The following is a 25,250-nucleotide window of genomic DNA, read 5'->3' on the forward strand; positions in this document are numbered from 1 at the left end:
GGTGCCGCTATCTCCTCCTTCCCAGGTATGACCTCTTGGATTCTTGATTCGGGTGCCTCCTTTCATATGACTCCGAATGCATCACTCTTATCAAAAACAAGTCTCAACAAATTTAAATCTTTTGTCTCCACTGCCGATGGAACATCCTTGGATGTTGAAGGCATTGAGAATCTTGAGAAAACTTATAATGAAAACAAAGAATTTTTTGTTCCCAAAATTCGAATTATTCCAAAACTTAATTTAAATCTATTTTCCGTTTCCCAAATTACCGATTTTGAATGTAATATCACTTTTTCACCTACCCATTGCTATGTGCAGGATCTCCGGTCCGGGAAGCGGATTGGCCAAGGCCATAGAAGAGGGGATCTTTATTATATGGATTTTTTGTCATTGCCAACCAAATCATTTTGTAATCATGTTCAATCCAAAGATATTGAGACTTGGCATAAAAGACTTGGACATCCTAGTGTTTCTAAATTGTATCTCTTTCCTTTTTTGGAAAAATTTTGTAATACAAATACATTCAAATGCAATGATTGTATCCTTAGAAAAATTCATTCGCTTCCGTATTCTCATAGTAATTTTGTGTCAAAAAGACCTTTTGAACTTGTGCATTCCGATGTATGGGGACCGGCACCCGTTCTGTCCAAGGGAGGCTACTCTTACTATGTTAGTTTTGTTGATGACTTTACTAGATATACATGGGTATACATTATTAAAAATAAATCCGATGTCTTTAATAATTTTAAAGAATTTCATATTCTTATTCAAAACCAATTTCAAAACAATATAGCTATATTTAGATCCGACTCTGGAGGAGAATACATGTCTAAAGATTTTCAAAATTATTTCAAAACAAATGGAATTTTACATCAACGATCTTGTCCTAAAACCCCACAACAAAATGGTCTTGCGGAAAGAAAACATAGACATTTAATTGAAACTACAAGAACACTTCTTGTTTCTAAAAATGTTCCTAAAAACTTTTGGGCTGAAGCTCTTCTTACCGCAACATATTTAATCAATCGTATGCCCTCTGCTTCATTAAAAAATGTATCACCTTTTGAAAAATTATTCAAAATTACTCCAGATTTTAATAGATTAAGGATATTCGGATGTAAATGTTTTGTGCTTGTTCAAGGACAAGATAAACTATCACCTAAAGCTATTGAATGTGCATTCATTGGATATGGTGAAAATCAAAAAGGTTATAGATGCTATGACACTCGAAATAATAAACTCTATATATCAAGAAATGTAAACTTTCTTGAAGAACAAAATGGATTTGATGTTCACACATCTAGAGAAAACCTTGACTATTCCTTCCTATTTGATCTTGCTCCTAGAATTGAAACACCAGATACAAGTACTTGCGATAATACTTGTGATGGCATCTCCCATCATAATGATATACTTCAGCATGGTAATAACTCTCAAGTTGAGAATCTTAATGAAATGAATGTATATACCCGGCGGTCAGGAATTGAACATCAACCTGCTCTTGAAAGATATTCTCAAGATCTCTCATTAGAAGAACCTATTAATGCACCTAGGAGATCTTCTCGTAATAGTAGACCTCCACAAAAATTTGTATCTTATGAATCTTTCTCACCTAATTATAGGGCTTGTCTTATGTTAATTCATTCATATCATGAGCCTACTTCCTTTAAAGAAGCTAAAGATCATCCACATTGGATTGAAGCAATGAAAGTTGAATTAGAGGCTCTTAACAAAGCTCAAACTTGGAGTATTATTCCCCAACCATTAGGAAAAAAGGCAATTGGGTGTAGATGGGTATATAAAGTTAAAACCAAGTGTGATGGATCTCTTGAGAGATACAAAACTCGTTTGGTTGCAAAAGGCTATGCCCAAGAATATGGAATTGATTATGAGGAAACATTTGCTCCCGTAGCTAGGATGACTAGTGTGCGAACTTTAATTGCCTTAGCCTCCATTAAACAATGGCCTATATATCAACTTGACGTTAAAAACGCTTTTTTAAATGGAAATTTATATGAAGAAGTGCTTATGGATCCTCCGCCAGGTCTTGAAATTGGTAAAGGAAATATTCTAAAGTTAAATAAAGCTCTCTATGGTCTTAAACAAGCACCTAAAGCTTGGTATGATCTTTTTAGCAAAGTAGTTCTTGATAATGGTTTCTCCTCATGTTATACTGATACTGCTTTGTTTGTTAAAAATTCTAATGATCACATTACAATTCTGTTATTATATGTTGATGACATGATTATCACAGGTAATGATAAGAGAGGTATTAACCTTATTAAGAATATTCTCAAAGAAAATTTTGATATGTCTGATCTTGGTTATCTAAGATATTTTTTAGGTATTGAAGTTGCATACTCTCCCAAAGGATATGTCCTCTCTCAAATGAAGCTTGCCTCCGACATTATTGACAAATCTGGACTGACTGATGACAAGAAGGTGGAGACGCCAGAAATTATCAATGCCAAGATGAGAGCTAGTGATGGCACTCCTTTAACTGATCCCACACCTTATCGTCAATTAATTGGGTCGCTCACATACTTATCCATCACTAGGCCCGATATTTCTCATGCAGTTCATAGTGCAAGTCAATTTCAGAATGCTCCCTCCACCATTCACATGGCTGCTGTCATGAGAATTATCAGATATTTGAAAGGCACCATAACAAAAGGATTATTCTTACCCTCTTCTTCACCTCTTACTTTACTTGCTTATACTGACTCTGATTGGGGTGGTAACCCCGATGATCGTATTTCTACCACAGGGTATTGTGTGTTTCTTGGAGAGTCACTTATCTCTTGGAGGTGTAAGAAGCAACAGAAAGTTTCACTCTCTTCTACTGAAGCAGAGTATCGTGCGATGGCCACTACCACCACAGAGATCGTATGGTTAAGAAGTTTGCTCAAAGATATGGGAGTCTCATTCTCAACTCCCTCAAAGCTGTGCTGCGACAACAAGAGTTCTATCTACATTGCCAGCAATCACACCTTTCATGAAAGAACAAAGCACATTGAGATGGATTGCCATTATGTTCGTAATGAGTTCCTACGAGGCACCATTCAATTGCCTTATGTTCCAACCGAGTACCAGTTGGTGGACTTCTTCACCAAAGCTTTGCCATCGCCTCGTTTCTTCTTTCTCCTTAGCAAACTCTCGGTGATCTCACCGTGTGTTTGAGGGGGGGTGTTAAAATATGTTGTACATATATATATTTATATATATAGATCACGACACATACATATATATATATTAATTATATATATGTCTATGTGTCTATCTACATATATAAATATATATATATTTATATCTTTTGTAAATAAACCCATATAGGGGTAAAACAGTCTTTTTACTTCTTACCGCATATTGTAATTTTTCTCCTTTTCTTTTATTTCCTTTTTTCTTTCTTTTTTATTTTCTTTTATTCTTTTCTTTTTTCCACCTTGGAATGGGCCCCACCTAGGGGGACGTTGGAGCATCCAACGGTCATATTTATGACCGTTGGAAGGGCTCCAACGTCCCTCTAGGAGCCCTTCCAAGGCCTCCTCTTTTGTCTATAAATAAAGGGGTTTCTCCCCATTGTAAAGTATGCTTCTTTGAAGCCTTTTGAGTGGAATATATATTTTTTCCTCTTCTTTTGGGTGTCTTACCACTTTAAGTGGTTGTGTTGTTCTTTTGCCCATTAGTGGCTATTTGTGTATGTGCGTGCTCTCTTGTTTTGCTCTTGGAGACTTCATCCGGCACTTCATTTCAGTCATGTGTGTCAAGTGTCCAAGGGTCATCGTCAGAATAGTGGTCTGTATACTCCGTTACCCATTACTGAACGGCCGTGGGAGCACGTATCCATGGATTTTATTGTGGGCCTTCCCCGAACACGACGTCGTTTTGATTCAATTTTAGTGGTTGTTGACCGGTTCTCCAAAATGGCTATCTTTGTCCCGTGTAAGCGAACCACCGATGCCTCTTTAGTCGCCTCATATTATTTCAAGGACGTCGCTCGTTTCCATGGTCTACCCCACACAATCACTTATGATCGTGACACGCGTTTTATGAGTCACTTTTGGAAATCGTTATGGGCCCTGTTGAAGACTAAGCTTCAGTTCAGTAGTGCGTATTGTTAAAATATATGTAATAATACCATAATACCCGATAGGGGTATTATGGTCATTTCACAAAGTACCCCATAGGGGTACTTATTTTGTTTCTCTTATTTTACTATTTTTTATTTTTAAAATTGTATTTTTTGGATACCGAAAAGGGGCCCCACAATGGAGTCGTTGGGGCCCCCAATGGTCACATATGTGACCGTTGGGGGCTCCCAACGACTCTATTGGGAGCCCCTTTGGTCTCCTTTTCTTATAAATAGGGGGAACCCCCCATGTATGTTGTATTGCTCTTGAGAGCTCCTCTTCAATAATAGTGATATTATTTTTCATGTGTGTAGCCTTTTTATAAGGCCCTTTGTATATCCCTTAGTGGATTTCCTCTCTTGTGCTTGTTGCACTTGTCCGTGTGGGACATTGTGAATGCTTTAGCATTCTTGGTTTCTTCCGCTTATTTCATTACATGGTATCAGAGTCATACGATCTTCTAAAGGTAAAATCTTGTCTCTCTCTACTTCCTTTCTTTCTCACATCTTCATTGTGTAGCAATGGAAGTCAAGATCGATCTATCATTCAAACTCAATGGAAAAAATTACATGATGTGGGCATCCGCAATGGAGAATAATCTCAAAGGCAAGAAGCTTTGGGGTTATGTCATGGGAACCGTTCCGGAACCCCAACTTAAGCTCACAAAGATGGAAGGAGATCAAGAGAAAGCACTTGAAGGCGATGCTCGTCTCAAGGCCATTGAAGACTATAATCATCAAATGGAAGATTGGGAGAGCAACCATGCAAAAATCCTAGCATGGTTTATGAATAATGTCGAACTCAAGGTATGTGCAAATATTGCAAAATTCCGTCGGGCAAATGAAGCTTGGTTTTTTATGAAGGGTATGTTTACCCAAAAGGATCTTGCAAGAGCCTATTTCTTGCAAGAAAAAGTTAGAACCACAAAACAAGGTGACATGAGCATACAAGATTACTATAGTGCTCTAAATCCTTTGTGGGATGAATTGGCTCTTTTAGAGCCTAAATGGGTATCTATGGAGGATGTGGTTCTAAGACAAAAACAAATGGAACAAGATAGATTGTTTCAATTTTTATTTGGGCTTCGTCCCGAATTTGAACAAGTGAGATCCTCACTTCTCCATAGATCCACGTTTCCTCCCTTAGAAGAGGCTATTGCCGAGATTACTCAAGAAGAGACTAGGCATAGCATGGGTAAAAGCATAGAGGAAGTTCTTGCCGTATCTAAACCCGGCAATCATGTTAAAACATACAAACCACCTCATTTTGGTAAGCAAGGGAGTGGTGGAAGAAAAATGATTATATGTCACCATTGTTATGAGCCGGGACATATTAAACCCGTTTGCCCAAAGCTAAATGGGGCATTCAAGCCAAAGGTGGCTTCCGTTGAAGAATCCACCACCAAAGAAGATGACGGCAAGAACGGGGATCTCAAAGATACTCTTGGACAAATCTCCTTGGCTCTTCAACAAATTCTAAAGGTCACTTCTTCCACCTCCGATGCCGCCATTGCCTCATCATCACCTCCCGGTACGTACTCTTGGATTTTAGATTCCGGAGCCTCTTTTCACATGACTCCTCATGAAAATGCATTGACCAATGTGCACGCCAATTCAAAATTATCTTGTGTCTCTACGGCCGATGGAACTTTTCTCAAAATAAATGGTATTGGAACTCTTGATTCTAAAAATACTCAAAATTTTCTTGTTCCAAAAGTTAGAATAGTTCCTAAATTAAATCTTAACCTCTTTTCCGTTTCTCAAATAGCCGACCATGGATGTGAAATATCTTTCTCATCCCAAGGGTGCTTTGTGCAGGATCTCCGGTCCGGGAAGCGGATTGGGCAAGGCCATAGGAAGGGAGACCTTTATTTTATGGATGACTTAACACTTCCAAATACCTCATTTTGTACTTATGTCCAAGACAAAAATATTGAAACTTGGCATAAAAGACTTGGACATCCAAGTTACTCAAAAATGTATCTTTTTCCTTTTGGAAACAAGTTTTGTAAAGAAAAAGATATCAATTGCAAAGATTGCATTTTTGGAAAAATGAAGTCTACTCCTTTTCCTATTAGAACCTTTGTGACAACAAGACCTTTTGAATTGGTGCATTCCGATGTATGGGGACCATCTCCGGTTTTATCCAAAGGTGGTTATTCGTATTATGTTACGTTTATTGATGATTATACTAGATACGTATGGATTTATTTTCTTAATGCTAAATCGGAAGTTTTTAACTTCTTCAAAGAATTTCATGCAAAAGTTCAAAATCAATTTCAAAGTCAAATATCCATTCTTAGATCCGATTCGGGTGGAGAGTATTTATCAAATGATTTTCAATCATATCTAAAATAACATGGCATTTGTCATAAAAAATCTTGCCCAAGGACTCCTCAACAAAACGGTCTAGCGGAGAGAAAACATAGACATATTTTAGAAACCACTAGATCCTTACTCATTTCTAAAAATATTCCTAAAAATTTTTGGGCCGAAGCCGTGTTGACCTCCACCTATTTAATCAATAGGATGCCATCTTCAAAATTGCATAACATCTCCCCTTATGAAAAACTTTTCAATATGACACCCGACTACAATCGTCTTCGTATTTTCGGGTGTAAATGCTTTGTTCTTTTGCATAAAAGAGATAAATTGTCACCTAAAGCAATAGAATGCGTATTTTTAGGATATGGTGAAAATCAAAAAGGCTATAGATGCTTTGATCATAAAAACAATAAGTTATTTGTCTCCAAAGATGTAACCTTTTTAGAAGATGAAAATGGATTTGACATATTGGAAAAATCAAATGAAATTGATTATATGTTTATCAATGATCTTTTAGAAGATTCAAATGACGACTCTTTGAGTCATCCGGAAGTTTTAGAAAATACTCATGATTCTCATGATAATGATGTATCACCAACTAATGGTGATAATCTCCAAGTATACACTCGGCGTGAGGAAGCCCAACCTATTAGTGCTTTAGAAAAATTCTTGCGGCTTAATGAACCCCTAGAAGAAACCTCCCTTAGGCGTTCTTCTAGAGAATCAATTCCACCTAATAGGTTTGTCTCATATGAAACTCTTTCACCTAAATATAGAGCTTGTCTAATAGCCTTGCATTCTTACTATGAACCCTCCCATTATAATCAAGCAAAAAGTATACCTCATTGGGTTGAAGCAATGAAAGTTGAACTAGATGCTTTAAATAAAGCTAAAACTTGGGAAATAGTTCACCTTCCTCCAAATAAGAAAGCTATAGGATGTCGATGGGTCTACAAAGTCAAAACAAAAAGTGATGGTTCCCTAGAGCGTTATAAAGCTAGATTAGTTGCTAAGGGATACTCACAAGAATATGGCATCGATTATGAGGAGACTTTTGCTCCCGTGGCTCGCATGACAAGCGTTAGAACTTTAATTGCGGTAGCATCATCTAAGAAATGGCCTATATTCCAATTAGATGTTAAAAATGCCTTTCTTAATGGTCAGTTGAATGAAGAAGTATATATGGACCCTCCGCCGGGAATCAGTGTTAACCAAGGTCAAACCCTTCGGTTATTAAAAGCCTTATATGGTCTTAAACAAGCCCCTAAGGCTTGGTATGATAGATTTAGTGCTATCATGTTACAATTGGGATTTCGCTCATGTTATACTGACACTGCTCTTTTTGTTAAACATGCAGGTAATAGTATCATCATCCTTCTGCTTTATGTTGATGATATGATCATCACTGGCAATGATGAAAGTGGTATTCTTAAAGTTAAAAATATGTTAAAACATAATTTTGATATGTCTGATCTGGGTTTTCTCAGGTACTTTCTTGGTATAGAAGTTGCATACTCTCCTCGAGGGTATATATTGTCACAGATGAAGCTTGCTGCAGACATATGTTCCAAATCTGGGATTTCAGATGATAAAAAGGTGGAGACTCCCGAGGTTATCAATGCTAAACTACGACTGGAGGATGGAGTTCTGCTGGATGATCCTACGCCCTACAGGCAACTCATAGGCTCCCTCACCTATCTGACTATCACCAGGCCCGATATCGCTCATGCTGTGCACTCTGCAAGCCAATTTCAGCATGCTCCTACATCTGTGCATATGAGTGCTGTGCTCCGGATCATTCGATATATTAAAAATACTTTGACTAAAGGGCTATTCCTATCCTCAATCTCTTCCTTAGATTTACTAGCTTATACTGATGCTGACTGGGGAGGAAACCCAAATGATCGAATCTCAACTACTGGCTTTTGTGTGTTTCTAGGAGATTCGCTAATTGCTTGGAGGTGCAAGAAACAGCAGAAAGTCTCATTGTCTTCTACTGAAGCAGAATATAGGGCTATGGCAACCACTACAATGGAGCTTGTGTGGCTTCGAAGTTTTCTTCAAGATATGGGAGTCGAAATTACCGGTGCTTCGAAACTTTGTTGCGACAACAAAAGTGCCATCTATATTGCCAGCAACCACACCGTTCATGAAAGGACTAAACATATTGAGATGGACTGTCATTATGTACGTGATGAATATCTTCGTGGGACAGTTACACTGCCATATGTCACTTCAGAATATCAACTTGCAGATTTCTTTACCAAAGCCCTGCCTGCTCCTCGCTTCTTGTTCCTTCTTGGCAAACTTTCGGTCATTCCCCCGTAAAGTTTGAGGGGGGTGTTAAAACATAGGTAATAATACCATAATACCTGATAGGGGTATTATGGTCATTTCACAAAGTACCCCATAGGGGTACTTATTTTGTTTCTCTTATTTTACTATTTTTTTTTTTTTTTTTTTTTTTTAAAATTGTATTTTTTGGATACCGAAAAGGGGCCCCACAATGGAGTCGTTGGGGGCTCCCAACGACTCTATTGGGAGCCCCTTTGGTCTCCTTTTCTTATAAATAGGGGGAACCCCCCATGTATGTTGTATTGCTCTTGAGAGCTCCTCTTCAATAATAGTGATATTATTTTTCATGTGTGTAGCCTTTTTATAAGGCCCTTTGTATATCCCTTAGTGGATTTCCTCTCTTGTGCTTGTTGCACTTGTCCGTGTGGGACATTGTGAATGCTTTAGCATTCTTGGTTTCTTTCGCTTATTTCATTACACGTATCACCCCCAGACCGATGGCCAAACCGAAGTTGTGAACCGCACCTTAGGAAATTTGTTACGGAGCCTAGTGGGGGAAAATGTCAAAACTTGGGACCTCGTATTTCCCCAAGCCGAGTTCGCCTATAACAACTCCATTAACCGTTCTACTGGTAAATCTCTGTTCCAAGTAGTGTATGGTCGGTCACCCACCCATGTCTTCGACCTAGCCCCTGTGTCAGATCTCTCAGCTCCAGCTCCGGATGCCTTTGATGCCGTTGAATATATGTGTGACATTCACAGACAAGTCCGTGCCAAACTTGTTGAAAGCTACGAGGCTTACAAAGCTTTCGTAGATCAGGGTCGTCGTGATGTCCATTTCCAGGTCAGTCAACTCGTCTGGGTGTATCTGCGTCCAGAGCGTTTTCCTGTAGGCACCTATAGCAAATTAAGTCCTAAGAAGTATGGCCCTTTTAGGATCCTTCAGCGATTGGGTTCGAATGCCTACCTCCTTGAGCTGCCCGACGATTGGCATATTTCCCCTATTTTCAACGTGGTTGATCTATATGCTTACTGTGGCAATAACAAGTCGTCAGAGCCGACTTCTTCCCAACCAGTGGAGAATGATGCAGGGCAGGACCCGATTGGGCCCATCGTGCCACAAAGGACAGAGGAGCGACTTCGCGTGTATGACCCACTTGCAGGGATGGAGCCGCGACGCAAGGAGGTACCCCTGCGCACATATTCCAGGCGTGGTGGAGTTCGCACGTCCCACCCGGATCGCGGTTCGGATCCAAGTCTGGACCCGCGACCCGGGTCCAGTAAATAGCCTTTAAAAGGCTCACGCCTAGGGTTACGTGGGGCAAACTGTTTGGAAAGCTTCAGCCGTCATTCTCTTTCAGCACTTTTGTCTCTTCTTTATTACTTGCATCCTGTTTTCCCTAATTTCTTTATTGTTGGTTGTTTTCCCCATTGTTTATTGAAACTTATTGAGATTAATAAAGAGATTGAGCCTCACCGATTTACGGTGGGCTTCTGTTTTCACTCCTCCTCCGACGTGGGCTGCATCACACACCAAGTACAATAAAAGGCAAACAAAGGATAAAACATGAAGAACAGCAAAGAAGTCTTTCCATGACAGCTAAATCATGGTGGACATAAAATTTATTTGCAAATGTTACAACCTACTAGAATAACATTCTAAACCAAAATCCTTGTGTAGATATTGACAATAGCAAAATCCAGCTGTCTCCTCCAATGATCAGTATGTGTTTTTTAAAGTACTGGCTACGCTAACCTTCAATGACAAGTATGTGTTTTTCTTAAGTACTGGCTAAGTACAAGCTAAGCTGTTAGCCAGGAGAAAGGTGGAACAATTCAGGCTAAAAAGCATGCCCCATAAGGAAGCAATGTTGAACCCCACTTTAAAGTGGCAAACACCCAATACATAGGCAATGTGACAGAGAAGATGGACTTCATATCACCTGTATTTGCTGCTAATTGCCTTTATACTTACCTAGCAATGTCCATGTAAGTTTTCCTTCACCCCTGTATTGAGAAAGAGAAGAGAGAGAGAGAGAGATCAATTGCGGCTGTCACGATTTCTGTAAAAGAAATCGTGACCTAAATGTGTATTTAAGTTTACATTACACTATGGGTCCGGGCCTGGAGTATCCAGACCCGATAACTAAAAAGAGAGTTACATGGATTTTCTTTACATGGATCGGGTTCGGATCCTGCACCTTTTTCACCCCCCTCAAGTTCATCATGGTTTTGGACCATGAACAACTTGCTTTTAAGCATCCAAAAGCGATCATTGGTTAACCCTTTGGTAAATATGTCTGCAACCTGTCTTTTAGTACTGACAAACTCAGGCTCAATCTCTTTTTCTTCAACCTTCTGTCTCACAAAGTGTTGGTCGATCTCAATGTGCTTGGCACGACTGTGATGTACTGGATTGAATGACATATTGATAGCACTTTGATTATCACAGAGCAAGGCAGTGTGGGAGATCTTTTCTCCTACTTCAGTTAGAAGATGCTTGATCCATGTGACTTCGGCAGTGGCAGCAGCCATGGATCTATATTCAGCCTCAGTGCTTGATCTAGCGATAGCTTTTTGTTTTCTACTGCTCCAAGAGACTAAATTTCTTCCAATGAAGGCACAATATCCTGATGTAGATCTTCTTTCGTCAGGATCTCCTGCCCCGTCTGCATCACAATATACAGTAATTTCGTGCTCGTTTTGGCCATATGACTGTGGTAAATATATCAATCCATCCCCAATAGTCCCTTTCAGATATCTAAGGATCCTATTGACCGCTTCCATATGTCCAGTACATGGCGCATGCATAAATTGAGACACTTGATTGACTGAATAAACAATATCAGGTCTAGTGAATGTGAGGTATTGTAACATTCCTATTATGCTGCGATACCTAGTGGGGTCATCACACAGATCCCCATCATGAGCGCTAAGTTTTTGATGAAGTACACTCGGAGTTTCTAGAGGTTTGCAGTCTTTCATGCCTGCCTTGCTGAGAACATCTACGGTGTACTTATGTTGAGTGAGTGTCAATCCATGAGCCTGGTTATCAACTTCTACACCAAGGAAATAGCGTAGAACTCCAAGATCTTTCATTTTGAACCTTTGACCTAATAAGTCTTTTATTTCTTGGATGTGGTCCGCAGAGTTTCCTGTGATGATAATATCATCAACATAAATTAATAATAAAGTGGTCATCGACTGGCTTTTAAAGATAAATAATGAGTGGTCCAGCATGGAACGTGAGAATCTATGTTTCTGAATCTCTGATGAGAAGCTATCAAACCAAGAGCGAGATGCTTGCTTCAGACCGTAGATGGTTCTTTTTAGTCTGCATACATGGGTTTTACAATTTTGTTCTTGATATCCAGGAGGTTGTTCCATGTATACTTCCTCCTTCAAATCCCCAATGCATTTTTTACATCAAGCTGACTCAACTTCCATCCATGTTCGACAGTCAGGGAAATGATAATTCGAATCGTTCTCATTCTTACAACCGGACTAAAGGTCTCATCATAGTCTTGCCCTGCTTCTTGAGTGAATCCTTTTGCTACAAGCCTTGCCTTATATCGTTCAATGGTTCTATCTGGCTTGTACTTGATTTTGTAGACCCATTTGCATCCGGCAACATTTTTGTCAGGTGGTCTGGGAACAACTTCCCATGTTCCACATTCATGCAAGGCTTGCATTTCATCATTCATGGCTTCTACCCATTTCATAGAAGTTGCTGCCTGATAATACATGATGGGCTCTTCGTCCTTATTGATGGTAGTTAAAAACAGTTGAAAATCCAAGGAGAAGTTGTTATAACTAACCCACCTGTCAATAGGATGTCGTATGCGGTTTGATTTTCTGACTGCAAGGGTATGAGAAGAAGTAGGATTGGCGACTGAGACATGATCTGAATGGCTTGATGTTGTCGGTCTCTGTCTGGAATAGACAATGCCTTTGTATCTGTAAGTCTCTGTCTGGAATAGACAATGCCTTTGTATCTGTCTGATACTTCCTCTGCATGCTGTGACCCCGACGTCCCAGTGTTCTCAAATACCTCTTCTTCTTGTTGCACGCAATCTGAGGAACATGTTTCATTGGAGCCAGCAAAAAGTTCTGAGCTCAGCCAAGGATAGTAAATTTCAGTTGACATATTTGTTGTGTCAGCTCCGTGGTCAAAATTTTGTTCATCAAAGACAACATTTCTTGAGGTTCTGATGCGTTTGTTGGTGGGATCATAACACCTATATCCTTTGTAGTCATCTGCATATCCCACAAATCTGCACTTTTGGGCCTTGTCTTGAAACTTGTTTCTCAGGGACTGATCGATATGCACATAGCAAACAATTCCAAAAACACGTAGATCATAATAACTAGGATGAGTTCCAAAAAGACAGTGATAAGGAGACTTATTTTCCAGAATAACCATAGGCAATCTATTTATCACATGCACGGCAGAATGGAAAGCTTTTGTCCATAGGTTGATGGGAAGATTGCTGTCATGAAGCATACTCATGGCACTTTCAACGATATGCCTGTGTTTTCGTTCAGCAATTCCATTTTGTTGAGGGGTGTGAGGGCAGGACACCCTTCTTCCTATTCCGTTATTTTGAAGAAAAGAAATAAAATCACGGGATGAGAATTCCCCACTTCCATCACATTGAAAAAATTGAATGGACTCAGAAAATTGATTTTTGACAAGGGAAAGAAAATTTTGAAACAAAGAGAAGACTTCCGACTTATTTTTTATGAAATATATCCAAGTGTATCGAGTATAGCTATTAACAAATATTAGATAGTATTTGCTCCCAGATCCAGAGGCAACTGGGGCGGGTCCCCATACATCAGAACAGATTATCTCAAAAGGTTTTGAAGCTCTCTTATTAATGGAATAAAAAGGCAATACATGACTCTTGCAGGAAAGACAACTGGAACATTTGTGACTGTTCTCATCCCTATTTAGACTTTCTTTTGGAATGAGATTATTAGATACAAGTTTCTCAATGAAATGACTCCCACAATGTCCTAATCGACTATGCCATAAGAATGGCTTATTACATTCAGAAATACTAAAAACATTAGCAGAAGAGGATGAACACGACTCTAATGAAGGCGACTTTGAATTCAGGTGAACAGGGCGAACAGCATGACAAGGAGCTTTTTCAAAGACATACATATTGCCTCGTCTCTTTCCTTCAGCGAATGTTTTCCTCGTGCGTAGGTCCTTGACCTGCACAGAGAAGGGAGTGAATTCAACTGAAGCATTATTATCATCAATAAGTTTGGAAACAGAGACAATATTTTTCTTAATGTCAGGAGCATGAAGAACGTCAGAAAGAGTAAGAGTGGAATATGACATGGGAATGACAGTTTTTCCAACATGAGAAACAGGATGGTGGGATCCATCTCCAGTGACAATCTTACTTTTTCCAAAATAAGGAATGGGATTAGAAATCTTACCTGCATCACCTATCACAAGAGTCGCTGCCCCTGAGTCGACAAACCAGGTGCCTTCATCACTCTGCTTCAATTTCAACTCTGACAAGGCAGATATCAGCAGATCTTTAATCTCTCCACTACTTGAGAACTTCTTTTTGTTTTCTGTCTGTGGACCCTTTCCTTTATTCTCTGGATTATGCCAACAATTCGCCTTGATATGCCCCTTTTTGTTACAAAGGAAGCAGGTAGGAATGGATCTTGACCCCTGCGCATGAGCTAACATATTTGGAGTGGGAAGCAGACCACGCCCTCCGTGTCCACTTCGCCCTTGTCCTCCTCGTCCTCGTCCTCTACCATAAGTCACTCCTGTGGCAAAAACTTCCTGAGAATTTGTGTGAATGTGAGATTCCTCAAAGAACTCTTTCAGAGTCATCTCATACTGAATCAATTTTGCTCGCAACTCATCAAAGGTAGGAAGGGCAGGGAGACACAATAGTGAAGTGACGATCATATTGTAGTCGGATCCCAATCCACTCAGAGTCTGTCACTCACCGCGCATCCTATAACTGCAAGTTGGTCTGTGATAGTCTTCATCTTGTTCAGATATTCCATGATGGTCATGGAATCTTTTCTCAACATCTGAAATTCCCTCTTGAGAAAAACCATTCTCGCCTGCGAAACTTGTGAGTATGTTTGAACCAATTTTTTCCAAAGTTGTAGAGCAGTACAATTGTCGGGAATTGCAACAAGGACCTCTTGGGACAAGGTGGAAGTGATGTATGCAACCACTGACTGATCTTTCCTTTCCCAGTTGAGGTACTCTACATTCTTGACATACACAATTGAACTTACTCCTTTGTCGTCTTTTTCTTCTCTCGTAACAAATTCGAGTGGGGTGGGAGTGGTCCAATCAAGGTGACCTAAGAGACCTTGACTCCTTATAAAAGGAATGATTTGTCTCTTCCAAATCAAGAAGTTTGAGGTAGTTCACTTTTCAGAAACGAGTTGAGTGAGAAAACTTGAAGAAAGATTGGATGAAGAAGAATGAAGATCCATGAAAAATGAGTTTTAACAAGAAAAGGAACCCCTTTTGTGTTTGTTTTTTTTGCGCTGAGTAACTCAAAATTTGACGACCAGAAGCTGTCAGAAGAAGGACTGAGTTTTAATGTGGATCCCACTCGTAACAGTCAGAACAAATATGATACGAGAAAGGGCAAATGAGAACAAAGAATGAAAGTCGAATCAAAATGAATCCCAGACAGATTTTATGTCGCACAGCAGTCCAAATGAAGAAAGGATACGCAGGAGAAAAATATTTGAATAAAGGAACAGTTTGAATAAAGAAACAGGAGATTAAAAAAAAAACAGATTTGAATAAAAACAGGAGATTCACGTGAAATGCACGATCTTTATAATTTGATCTTTGTGTTTCACGTGAAACAGGAGATTCACGTGAAACAAGCCTTTCCCTTCTAACAGTTTAGGGATTCACGTGAGACGTGAATCCACTAAAAGAAGAAAAGAAAAGGTTGGGAAAACATAAAGGGGGAAACGAGAGATGGGGATTAGGAATGGAGGTAGAGAAAGAATAAATCTGAAGGAAAGAAAGAAAGGATGGACGAAACCTCAAACCTTTGATCTGCCGCACCTTTGGAATCCTCTTCAACCCTTAGCTGGATCTTGGCTCTGATACCATGTAAGTTTTCCTTCACCCCTGTATTGAGAAAGAGAAGAGAGAGAGAGAGAGAGAGAGAGAGAGAGAGAGAGAGAGAGATCGATTGCGGCTGTCACGATTTCTGTAAAAGAAATCGTGACCTAAATGTGTATTTAAGTTTACATTACACTATGGGTCCGGGTCTGGAGTATCCAGACCCGATAACTAAAAAGAAAGTTACATGGATTTTCTTTACATGGATCGGGTTCGGATCCTGCACCTTTTTCAGTCCCTTGTTTAACTGACAGTTATGCATATGTTATACAACCGTAGGAGTGACTCTATACACTCTAAGGCTATTAGGATTTGAGCAACTGAAGAAAAAGAAGTAGATTGTGTGCTTGATACTTATATTTATGTAAGTAAATAAATAGTTATTCTAGTCACTTACATGTGGACATGAATGATAAGATACTATAATTGTATGATTTCATTGTTTGCATCAAAGAAGCAACTAAACTTAATTTTTCCATGTACTTTAGCCCCAAAAATGTCATATATTAAAAAAGGAAAGAACAAAAAATTATGTAGTGTAGTTATAAAGAAAAAAACTGATGAAAAACTAATTTCTACTTGGTGTAAATGAAAGCTTACCCTCTTTCTAACTGAAGTGGAAACAGAAAGATTTCCAAGAACTACATCCAATAAAAAGTTCTCTACCTGTAAAGGAAAAAATAATGGAAACATCAAGCAGTAACATTCAAAAAGTTCACTAAAAAGTTCTATATTAGAAAGCTTTGCTAACTTTTTTTTTATTTACAGCTGATAGATGACAAAATATCAGGCACTGGAAAAGAAAATTTAACATCTGATACTGATACATGAGTGTTGGAACAGAACAAAAAAACTTTATCTCTTTTACCATGTAAATAGAATTCCTTAAGATCCATATAATAAGATTTTATGAAATACAAGGCAGCTAGTTCTCAAGTGCCCAAGGAGATGTGAGAAGGATCTCCAGTAACTGGAAGGACAAAAAAAAAGTTTTCATACTTTGCTTCCAGAGAAAATGCTTGCCGTTCACCATTGATGAATCTACATTTTCAGGTGGACTACAATACACTTTATGCACATTAATTACTAAAAGTATTTCAAGATTTTCCTGTACTAATCAGTTACTGCATCTACATTTTGTTCGCTGAGACACTTCAGTGATCCTTTATGGGTATAAAAGGTGATAACTTATTGAATAGTGGGCATCACTATGTTTCTTACCAAGCTTGAACCAAGGTAATTAGCTGTCTTTTTTCAATAGGTGTACTGTGTTCATTATCCACACATTTCTTGAAAGCCAATTATACATTTCATAAGAGCAAAAAACATTTGAGAATTATGTTTCTCTATAAAATTCATTTCCATGAAGCAGAAGAACTGAGTTCATTTCAACTAACTTACCGATCCTTTGCTTAAAAATTCTGCATTACTAGATTCCCAATGCCATGAACATGACTGCCTCACGATGGAGCACATACAGATCTAGTTATACTAGAATCAGTCTGAATATGCCTTTTTCCAAGGAGACACTCTTAATAGAGACCGTACCGAACACTTTATAGGTAAGGACAAGCAAGAAAATGCCAATGAGTAGGTAAACCATTTTCCTAAAAACAGCAATTTAGAAAGGCATTCTTTATATGTAGAAGGTGCCAATTCCATGCTATGATGCTAATGCCAGTTCCAACTATAGTTAGAGCAGCCACACAGAATAATGTCTTTATTATACCCAGAAAATGTCTCATAGACCAAAAGCTTATAAAATGAAGGGCTTTCATAACTTCTGGGATACTTGTTTAAGCAAGTATTCATGTTTAACATTTATGAATCAATCACAGGTTGAAACTCACAAGGGAAGCAAACCTGTATGTATGTGTCAAGTACCAGCATCCCTTTTGTCATGCACTACTAGAAATAAATATATCTACTTTAGTAAATAGGTCATGAGTGAAATACAGTACAAGCTCAAAGAATTCATGAAGAATGAAATGTTTGACAATTGAGGAATATAAACACAACCTAGGAGAAAGGTAACATCTTGAATAATACAATTTGCAAAAACCTACCAATGAACATAAAGCAAGCACCATTCTGCTACAGAGAGAATAATACAATAGAAAGTGAAAAGAAAAAGGAAAAGTTCATGCTTGCTTATGTTCTATTTATGAGAATTAGTATATCCATGCCTCTGCAATATTTTGTAGTCCTTATTTCAAACAGCCGAACACAGACTCTACATAATGCTTCCACACACATGCTACTGACTTCATAAAGCAATGATGGACTAGAATAGATTGCAGTAATATCATCAAAGAACAAAAATCAATAAATACATAGTATGGAATCATCTTTAGAAGCAGTTGATTGTGATCCAGCTGTATGGACTGTCCCCAGAATTCAGTTCATACAATATTGGCTTTAAATAGATAACTAGCGAACAGCCTAAGTGATATCTGGAAGCTGCACAGATTATTTACTCACAGATGGAAGAAGCCAAAAGACCAAAAGACATAAGATAATAAGAAAAAAGTGTGCCCAAATAATTATATTTTCCAATAGAAAAGTAAGCTGATTATCACATGATGTACTAGATGAAATACATGGCATTCCATGAATTAATGCATAATGATACAAAAGCTCCTGACCTAAGCATTTACAGTGAGAATTCAAAATGGAAATTTTGATTATTAAATTCAAGGAAGATGCACTTAGATACTGAAAATTCAAATTTGAAGCTGCCAAGAATCACACCATCAATACATTGTTGCGATTACAATAATAATAAACTTTTAAATTATAATTTAAAAGAGAAAATTATCCAATTATGTAAAAGAATGCAATTGAAGACAATGATAGAACATAAAAGGACTAAAAGACATGAGAACTTCCGAGATACATTGAGAGATCGGATATGAGATAAAAATAACAACCAGAAGTATGCATAAATTTCTTCCTGATTTATACAATATCCAAAGAATTTATTGTCAATATCTGTAAAAGATGGAACATTTGAGCCACAAACCATTAAAAAAAAAGACATGGTACAATGCCAACAAGGATCCCATCCAAATGAAATTATTTTGCCTGGCCAAACCAAAACAACAGTATGACAAATAGTTGTACCTTCATCAGCGTAATTGACTTGTTCATTCACAATCATCAAGTGAGACCTAGGTTATTCACTACCAAACATGAGTGCCATTTTGAATCTAATTGCAGTGAAGTAAAATGTGATATGCAAATATCAAAAAAGTAAGAAATGGTTGGCTTTGGCTCATCTTTAACATCAATTTGCACAAATAAATCATCAAAAATTAGCTAACTGATTTCAGTGCATAACACATTATGTAAAATGCAGATACCATGAGTTCTGCATGGGATTTATCTGTAGAAAGATCCCACAAAATACAGCCAGATTCCTCCCAAAGGTCCTCCTGTGCTGAAGCAATAGAATCTTTGGAACCATCAAGGCAACCTTCCTTTTGTTCATCATGATTAAATTCGCTCATCATAGCATCATCTACTGCAATACCATTCCCACTGTTGAACTGACAATTCTTACATTCATCATATTCTTCATTTGCGCATTGGAAGGAAAGCCTATTACTCTGATTGAGTGACTCACTTGGGTAATTTGAATCTCCACTCCAAGAACCACCAGTTGTATCACATGTAGTCTGTGAACGTGAATCCTGAATAGAGTTCCTAAAATTGCTTGATCGTTGGGAATCATCCTCATATCGGTTGGAACAAGGCAGAAGTTGCCTTATGAGGTGGATTATATAGCTGGGATCAATGGTAGTTGTGCTATCGACTACCTGCAAAGCACAAGAAGGATTTGTCAACCACTCATATATCAGATACTGCTGCAACTTGAAAAAATCACAACTACATCACAAAACTAGAGTTTTCAAGAGATATGATTAACTAACAAGCTAACATATGCATGATGATTACGTTGTCTAATAAAAGAAATTCTACAGAGGTTATGTGAACATCATAGCATGCCCATATGCACATTTATCATAATTATAGTTGTAGCTTAGATGCCCTGTTCTTGAATTATCCTCAAGAATGTAACAAAAAGTGTGGAGTTCAAACGGCACAAAATTATTAAATACAAAAAATACATGGCAATGAGTATGGATAAGCCTAAAAGTAAGAATATAGTGACAGACGTAAAAAAAGTAGGTGCTACTTGTTAGCTTATTAAATGCATTTAGGAACCAACAAAATGGCTAGCAACAACAATTACTTTCCAAGTTATTCAGTCCTATCTGAATACATCCAATGTGAAAATAAATTCTTGGGTTATCAGATATGATACCAAATGAAATCAATTGAATTCTTAAAATTCACGAAAGAGACAAATAGATGCAATACAACTATTATAGCAAAGTAGTGGATAAGAAAATATGCCCATGGCACATGCCCAGGACTGGACTGGAAATGCATATTACAGGCCCAATTCTGAGACCCAGACTGAGTCTGGACTATGTCCCTGGGCTACTAAAGCTTCCTGAGCCATCATTAGAGTCTTAATATGGAGTGCTAGCCCAGCTTGAGTGTGACCCAGAAATACGCGATAATTAAATTATTATTTCCTTTTGATTGGCAATTAAAATATTATTTCTTAACAAGAGATAAGAAAAAACTGTCTAAGCTTCATTAGACAGCAGTCCATGATGTGTTTAAACTTTTTTTCACAACCAATTTGGTACAACATGTTAATCTCAACTTGATATAGTCAAGACTACAGGTGAAAGCATGTGAATGGTTAATTACAAAATATAATGGAAAAATAGGCTATTGCTTGTCAATGACAGGGAGATGCTCGGAGGAAATTCTTTGCTCATTGCAACCTGCCACTCACTTATTCAAGACTTACAGGGTGAAACCATGTACAAGTTAATTCCATAAAACAATTAGTTGGAGAGTATCATTCTTTGTTAACAATAGAAAAAGGATAAAGGTCAAACAACAAACTTTCACGACTCAGCTAAGTTATTGAATGTAATAAGTTTTGCTAGTCACTTGCCTTAAATCGGACCTTACAAACAAATTCACATGTTTGTTAATACTTAATAAGAGAAAGTGAATAATGTTTCTGGCCTTACTTCATAGAAGATAAAGGGCAATTATGCATTCTAGAGAGGGGAACTATCAAGATTTTGTCATACCCACGAGAGCAACTTCGAATTTAGGCAAAAAGTCGATGACCCAAAATTTTGAAAGAGGCGGAAAGTGATGAAAAGTTCATGAATTAAGCGTCAGGAAGGTGGAAGACGTATACCAACCTGAGAGGAAGGGGCGTAGGGGAGATGGGTGGGAGAAACAGTTTTTTCTCGTCTTTTTCCTCCTTCTTCTTCCTCGTCTTCGCTATTGGAGAATGCCATGGTCCTTTGCTGCTGAATTCCGTCACACCCTTTTCGTATTGCACCCTCTTTCCCACCAAAACCAATGACCCAAAGATTGGTTTCCTCAAGCAGAGGCGGTTTCGCCCTTTGTGTTCTCTTAGTCCTCCAGGGTTGCAAACGGATCGATTCTACACCATATTTTCAGATACGGATCTTTAATATAAGATCCGAATGTGTGTTTGGATTAGATTCGGATCTAGTTAATAGATTTGGATCACTCTTTAATTTCTATCTGATCTATGTTTCAGATTCGGATCAAATATGATTTGCACTTTTTCAAGTTTACATGTAAAAAGCTTGACTTTTAGTTCTTTTTTTACTGGATCCAGTATTACCATTTTATTTTGGATCCAGATTCGACTTCATGTCATTGGATATCATTCGGATCTGGATTTAGATTTGGATTCATACATGCATTTGAAATTTGGATTCAGTTCTAGCATGATCTGGTTCAAACCAAATCCATTTGCAGCCCTAGCCAAGAACACAAGCGGTTCGGGATCTGGGTTGGATGTGGGCATTACTGTATCTTAGAAAGTATGATTGCAGCCTAAACGGATATGGTTTGGGTTGAGAAACTGATTAGGAGAGCCGCACATTATGAGGTCCCGATTCATTATTAAAACCTATCAAATACGATTTTGCATACAGTCTCATTTTGTACTAATTTTATTTATTTAATATTTGGACATAAAATAGAGTCTAAAGTGTTAGAATACTTTTTATGGATGATAGTGGATTGAAGAAAAATAGAGTCTCGCTCCGTTTGGAACCAAAATGGAGGACATGAAACGGGGATGGAAGCAAGGATGAAGGTCAAAATCAAAACCCGTGCGGGGATGGAGGGCAGAAATTTGTGGGGGTGGAGACCTTGTCCCCGCCCCTGCCCCGGTCCACTGCCATCCCTACTTATCAAATGGTGGTTTATAGCTCGATCAATCGGGATTTAAGTGCGGCCCGGGCTGAAGATGACTTAGTTAGAAGAACAGCCCATGATATGGCTTATTGGCCCAATGGGCCAGTGTGATGCGGGCCCGGCCCGGTTCAAACCCAACTAATTAGTGCAACTAGTTAAGTAAATAGTAAATAAGTAACAAGTTCTCATGTGCCCAACTAATTATCTTTCTAGTTTTTATGAAATTAATACAACTAATTAGGTAAATAATAATAGTCACCAGGTTACTATGCAATTAATTGTTTTTTTATTTTTATTTTATTATTATTAAAAATAATAATAAATTGCTCAAGCCCGTTGGGTCAGGCCGATTGATCCCAGCCCCAACCCAAGTATATAATGGGCCTGGTGTAAGTAATGGGCTCGGGCCTAAAATATTGACCCAAACCCAGCCCATGGTGAGCTGGGTCGGCTTGGCATATCGGGCCACCCGGCCCTTTTTCTCACCCCCCATTAAGAGCGCTTCTAGGTATGATTGCATGACAACTTCGCCAAAGATGCAGGCTGAAATGGCTGGGGACTGATCTCAGTTGGATCGGTTCCCAGATAATTGGATGTCGCACCATTGGTAATCATTGGTACGTTCTACTCAATGTTGTCAGTATCAGTGTCGGCCCTGAATAGTTGGGCTGCCTGTATCGGCCGATGCCGATACTCATCCGAATCGTTCTGTATCGGCCTCAAAATAATAATAAATTATTATGTGTCAATCATTACGTGACACATGTTAAAAACCATTAAAATAATATTAAAAATTTGTTTTTGGTAATTTTTTACATTTATTAAAAATTAACCGTATCGGAATTCTGCCGATACTCACTGATACTGATAACATTGGTTCTACTACTTTTCTTAATTTTGGCTTCAGGGTGACATCTGCTCCCCTATTCTGAATTGTAATGTTATATCTTTTGCCAGTTAAATGAAATCTGTTTTCCTTAAAAAAAAAATCAGACACTTTGTTGGAGGGCCCCACGTATTTCCACACGATAATGGAGAAGGGTTGATCATGGACGCCAATAAACGTGAGCAAATTTAGTTTTTTAGGGTGATCTTGAAATCCAATGGCCGGACTCAATTGGTAGTCGGATCAGTTGATCATGTGAAGTGCCATAAAAAAATGGCCTCTTTAAATAGTTTGTAATAAAAAACATTAACTTGATTTCTTATTAATAGAGTATATTAATTTTTCATTTATGTTTTTAATCAATAAATAAAGAAAACAATATCGCATTGGGCATTTACAAACCCATTCACCACAGCTTGCTTACATACATGTAAACATTAATACATACTCCCGTCTTGATGTAAAAAACCCTAAATCTTGGGCACCGTTTAATAAACATAAACACTCTGATTTTCTGAGCACTAATCTAGTGAATAACAGTTATCTTTGAAGGAGTCCATGTTCTTCTCAAAGAGGGACACAAAGGCATCGATGTCTCCATTAACAGTGAAGGAAGGGACGATTATGAGCTGCCCTTCAATTGGCAAGTACGAAGGCACAAAGAGATAAGGGCACCCTGCACCAAAATCCAAGTCATAGAAAGGGAACCTCAACCAACAATCCACCTGCAAGTCTGGACTCAGCACCATCTCACTCTCATCCGCGCTGGTCACCAGTCCGTCCATCTTCTCCTTCGAGCTTGAGAAGTCGATAAATGACCGGAAGTAATCGTCGTTGATGCGCGCAACCGCATCGTGTATGAGCCTAGCTGCATGGCTCAGTGGCTTGATCAGAAGGGCTTCCACTTTAGATTCAGGCAAAGCCCACAGCACCACGTTGCCAAAGTACCTCTTAGGCACAGGAGGATTGGTCATCCTTGCACGTCCATTCACTGCAATCCTTATCTTGATGGTCTCCTTCCCATCAAGACCTCTTGCTCTGGTGATCTTCCTCCATAGGTGAGCCATAAGGCACTCAAAGGTAGTGTAAGGCTTGGTATAATGTCTGTTAACAGAAGCTTCGGTCTTGAGTTTCAGTAGAAACTCTGAAGGGAAATGTGCCTTGTGCACCACGATGGTGTCTTCAATTGTGGAGTGGTGTTTGCGACTGCGGCGGTCATCGTATTCGACACCACGGTGTTCGAATTGGAAGTTTGGAGGATTGCGAGGGACAAAGATGGAGCGGTCGTGCAAGGAAAGAGGTTGCATGGGGAGGTCGCGGGTGGCTCGGCCCCATGCAACGAGGAAATTGCTGGTAGAGAAGCCATCGGCGATGACATGGTGGGAGGTGAAGCCCACTACAAGCGAGCCACAAGCGAACCTTGTGAGTTGCACCTGGACCAGCTCGTGTATGCCGTCGATGGGTGGGTGCAAGTCCAGGTAGTCAGGAGAAGGTTTGTCCAAGCTGCCAAGAGGGTACTCAGAGGTGGCTTCGACGAAGCGGACGCCTTGGTCGTTAAGGAGGATACACCGCCGGCCTGCATCGTCGCAGACGAGTCGGCCGGCCCATTCTCTGTACTCGGCTAGAGCTTTGCGCAGGCCTTGCTCGATGAGCTTGTTTGGAGGATTGGGTGGTCTGTAGGTATACAAGATTGCTATGTGGGTGTCGAAGCTGACCGTATCAAATGGGCTGAGAGGGAGTAAGATGTCTGTAGGAGGGTGGGTTGGGGTGTGGTAGCTTGGCTTCAAAAGCCTACAGCTCTCTATCATGATATTCATTTTAGCTGTTAACTTTACTTGGTGAGAGAAGACGAGGGATATGTGTGGTGTGACGATGAGACTCGAAGGTGTTTAAATAATGTGGGGGGTTGGGGGGAGGACGATAAGGTCGGTAGTGGGGCCGTGGGGTGGAGGGGGAAGCTTCTGTAATTGTACTACTCATTGGATTTGTTTGGCCACGCAGTTGTACAGGAGGATAGGGTTGGTGGTGGCGGTGGAGACCTCAGTTGGTTTAGTTTGACCACGCAGTTGTACAGTCCTGCGTTGCTTGTTTCATTCTATAGTCCTTTTGGGCGTGCTTGACTGAGGATAAAAGCTACTCAC

The 25,250-nt window shown here is 39.1% G+C and overlaps 2 protein-coding genes across 2 annotated transcripts in view; both read right to left on the reverse strand.

Annotated features, from left to right (window-relative positions):
- LOC149829108 (ARM repeat superfamily protein) overlaps positions 1-21,355 on the reverse strand; it is a 35,377-nt gene extending 14,022 nt beyond the window's left edge. Inside the window, exons 1-3 of the mRNA XM_090017902.1 lie at positions 21,188-21,355; positions 19,253-19,708; positions 16,491-16,556 (exon numbers count right to left, since the gene is read on the reverse strand). Coding sequence (XP_089874028.1) covers positions 16,491-16,556; positions 19,253-19,708; positions 21,188-21,286 — 621 coding nt within the window. The 5' untranslated portion in view covers positions 21,287-21,355. The remainder of the gene's footprint in view (positions 1-16,490; positions 16,557-19,252; positions 19,709-21,187) is intronic.
- Positions 21,356-23,630: 2,275 nt separating this feature from the next.
- On the reverse strand, positions 23,631-24,983 carry LOC149829109 (agmatine coumaroyltransferase-2-like). Its single transcript, XM_090017209.1, has one exon. It carries the CDS (start codon positions 24,924-24,926, stop codon positions 23,631-23,633), a length of 1,296 nt encoding a protein of 431 aa, XP_089873335.1. The 5' UTR covers positions 24,927-24,983.
- Positions 24,984-25,250: the final 267 nt, after the last annotated feature.

The sequence above is a fragment of the Nuphar pumila genome, chromosome 9 (assembly GCF_984573655.1).
Source record: "Nuphar pumila chromosome 9, dmNupPumi1.hap1.1, whole genome shotgun sequence".
In the NCBI taxonomy this organism is placed as follows: Eukaryota; Viridiplantae; Streptophyta; class Magnoliopsida; order Nymphaeales; family Nymphaeaceae; genus Nuphar; species Nuphar pumila.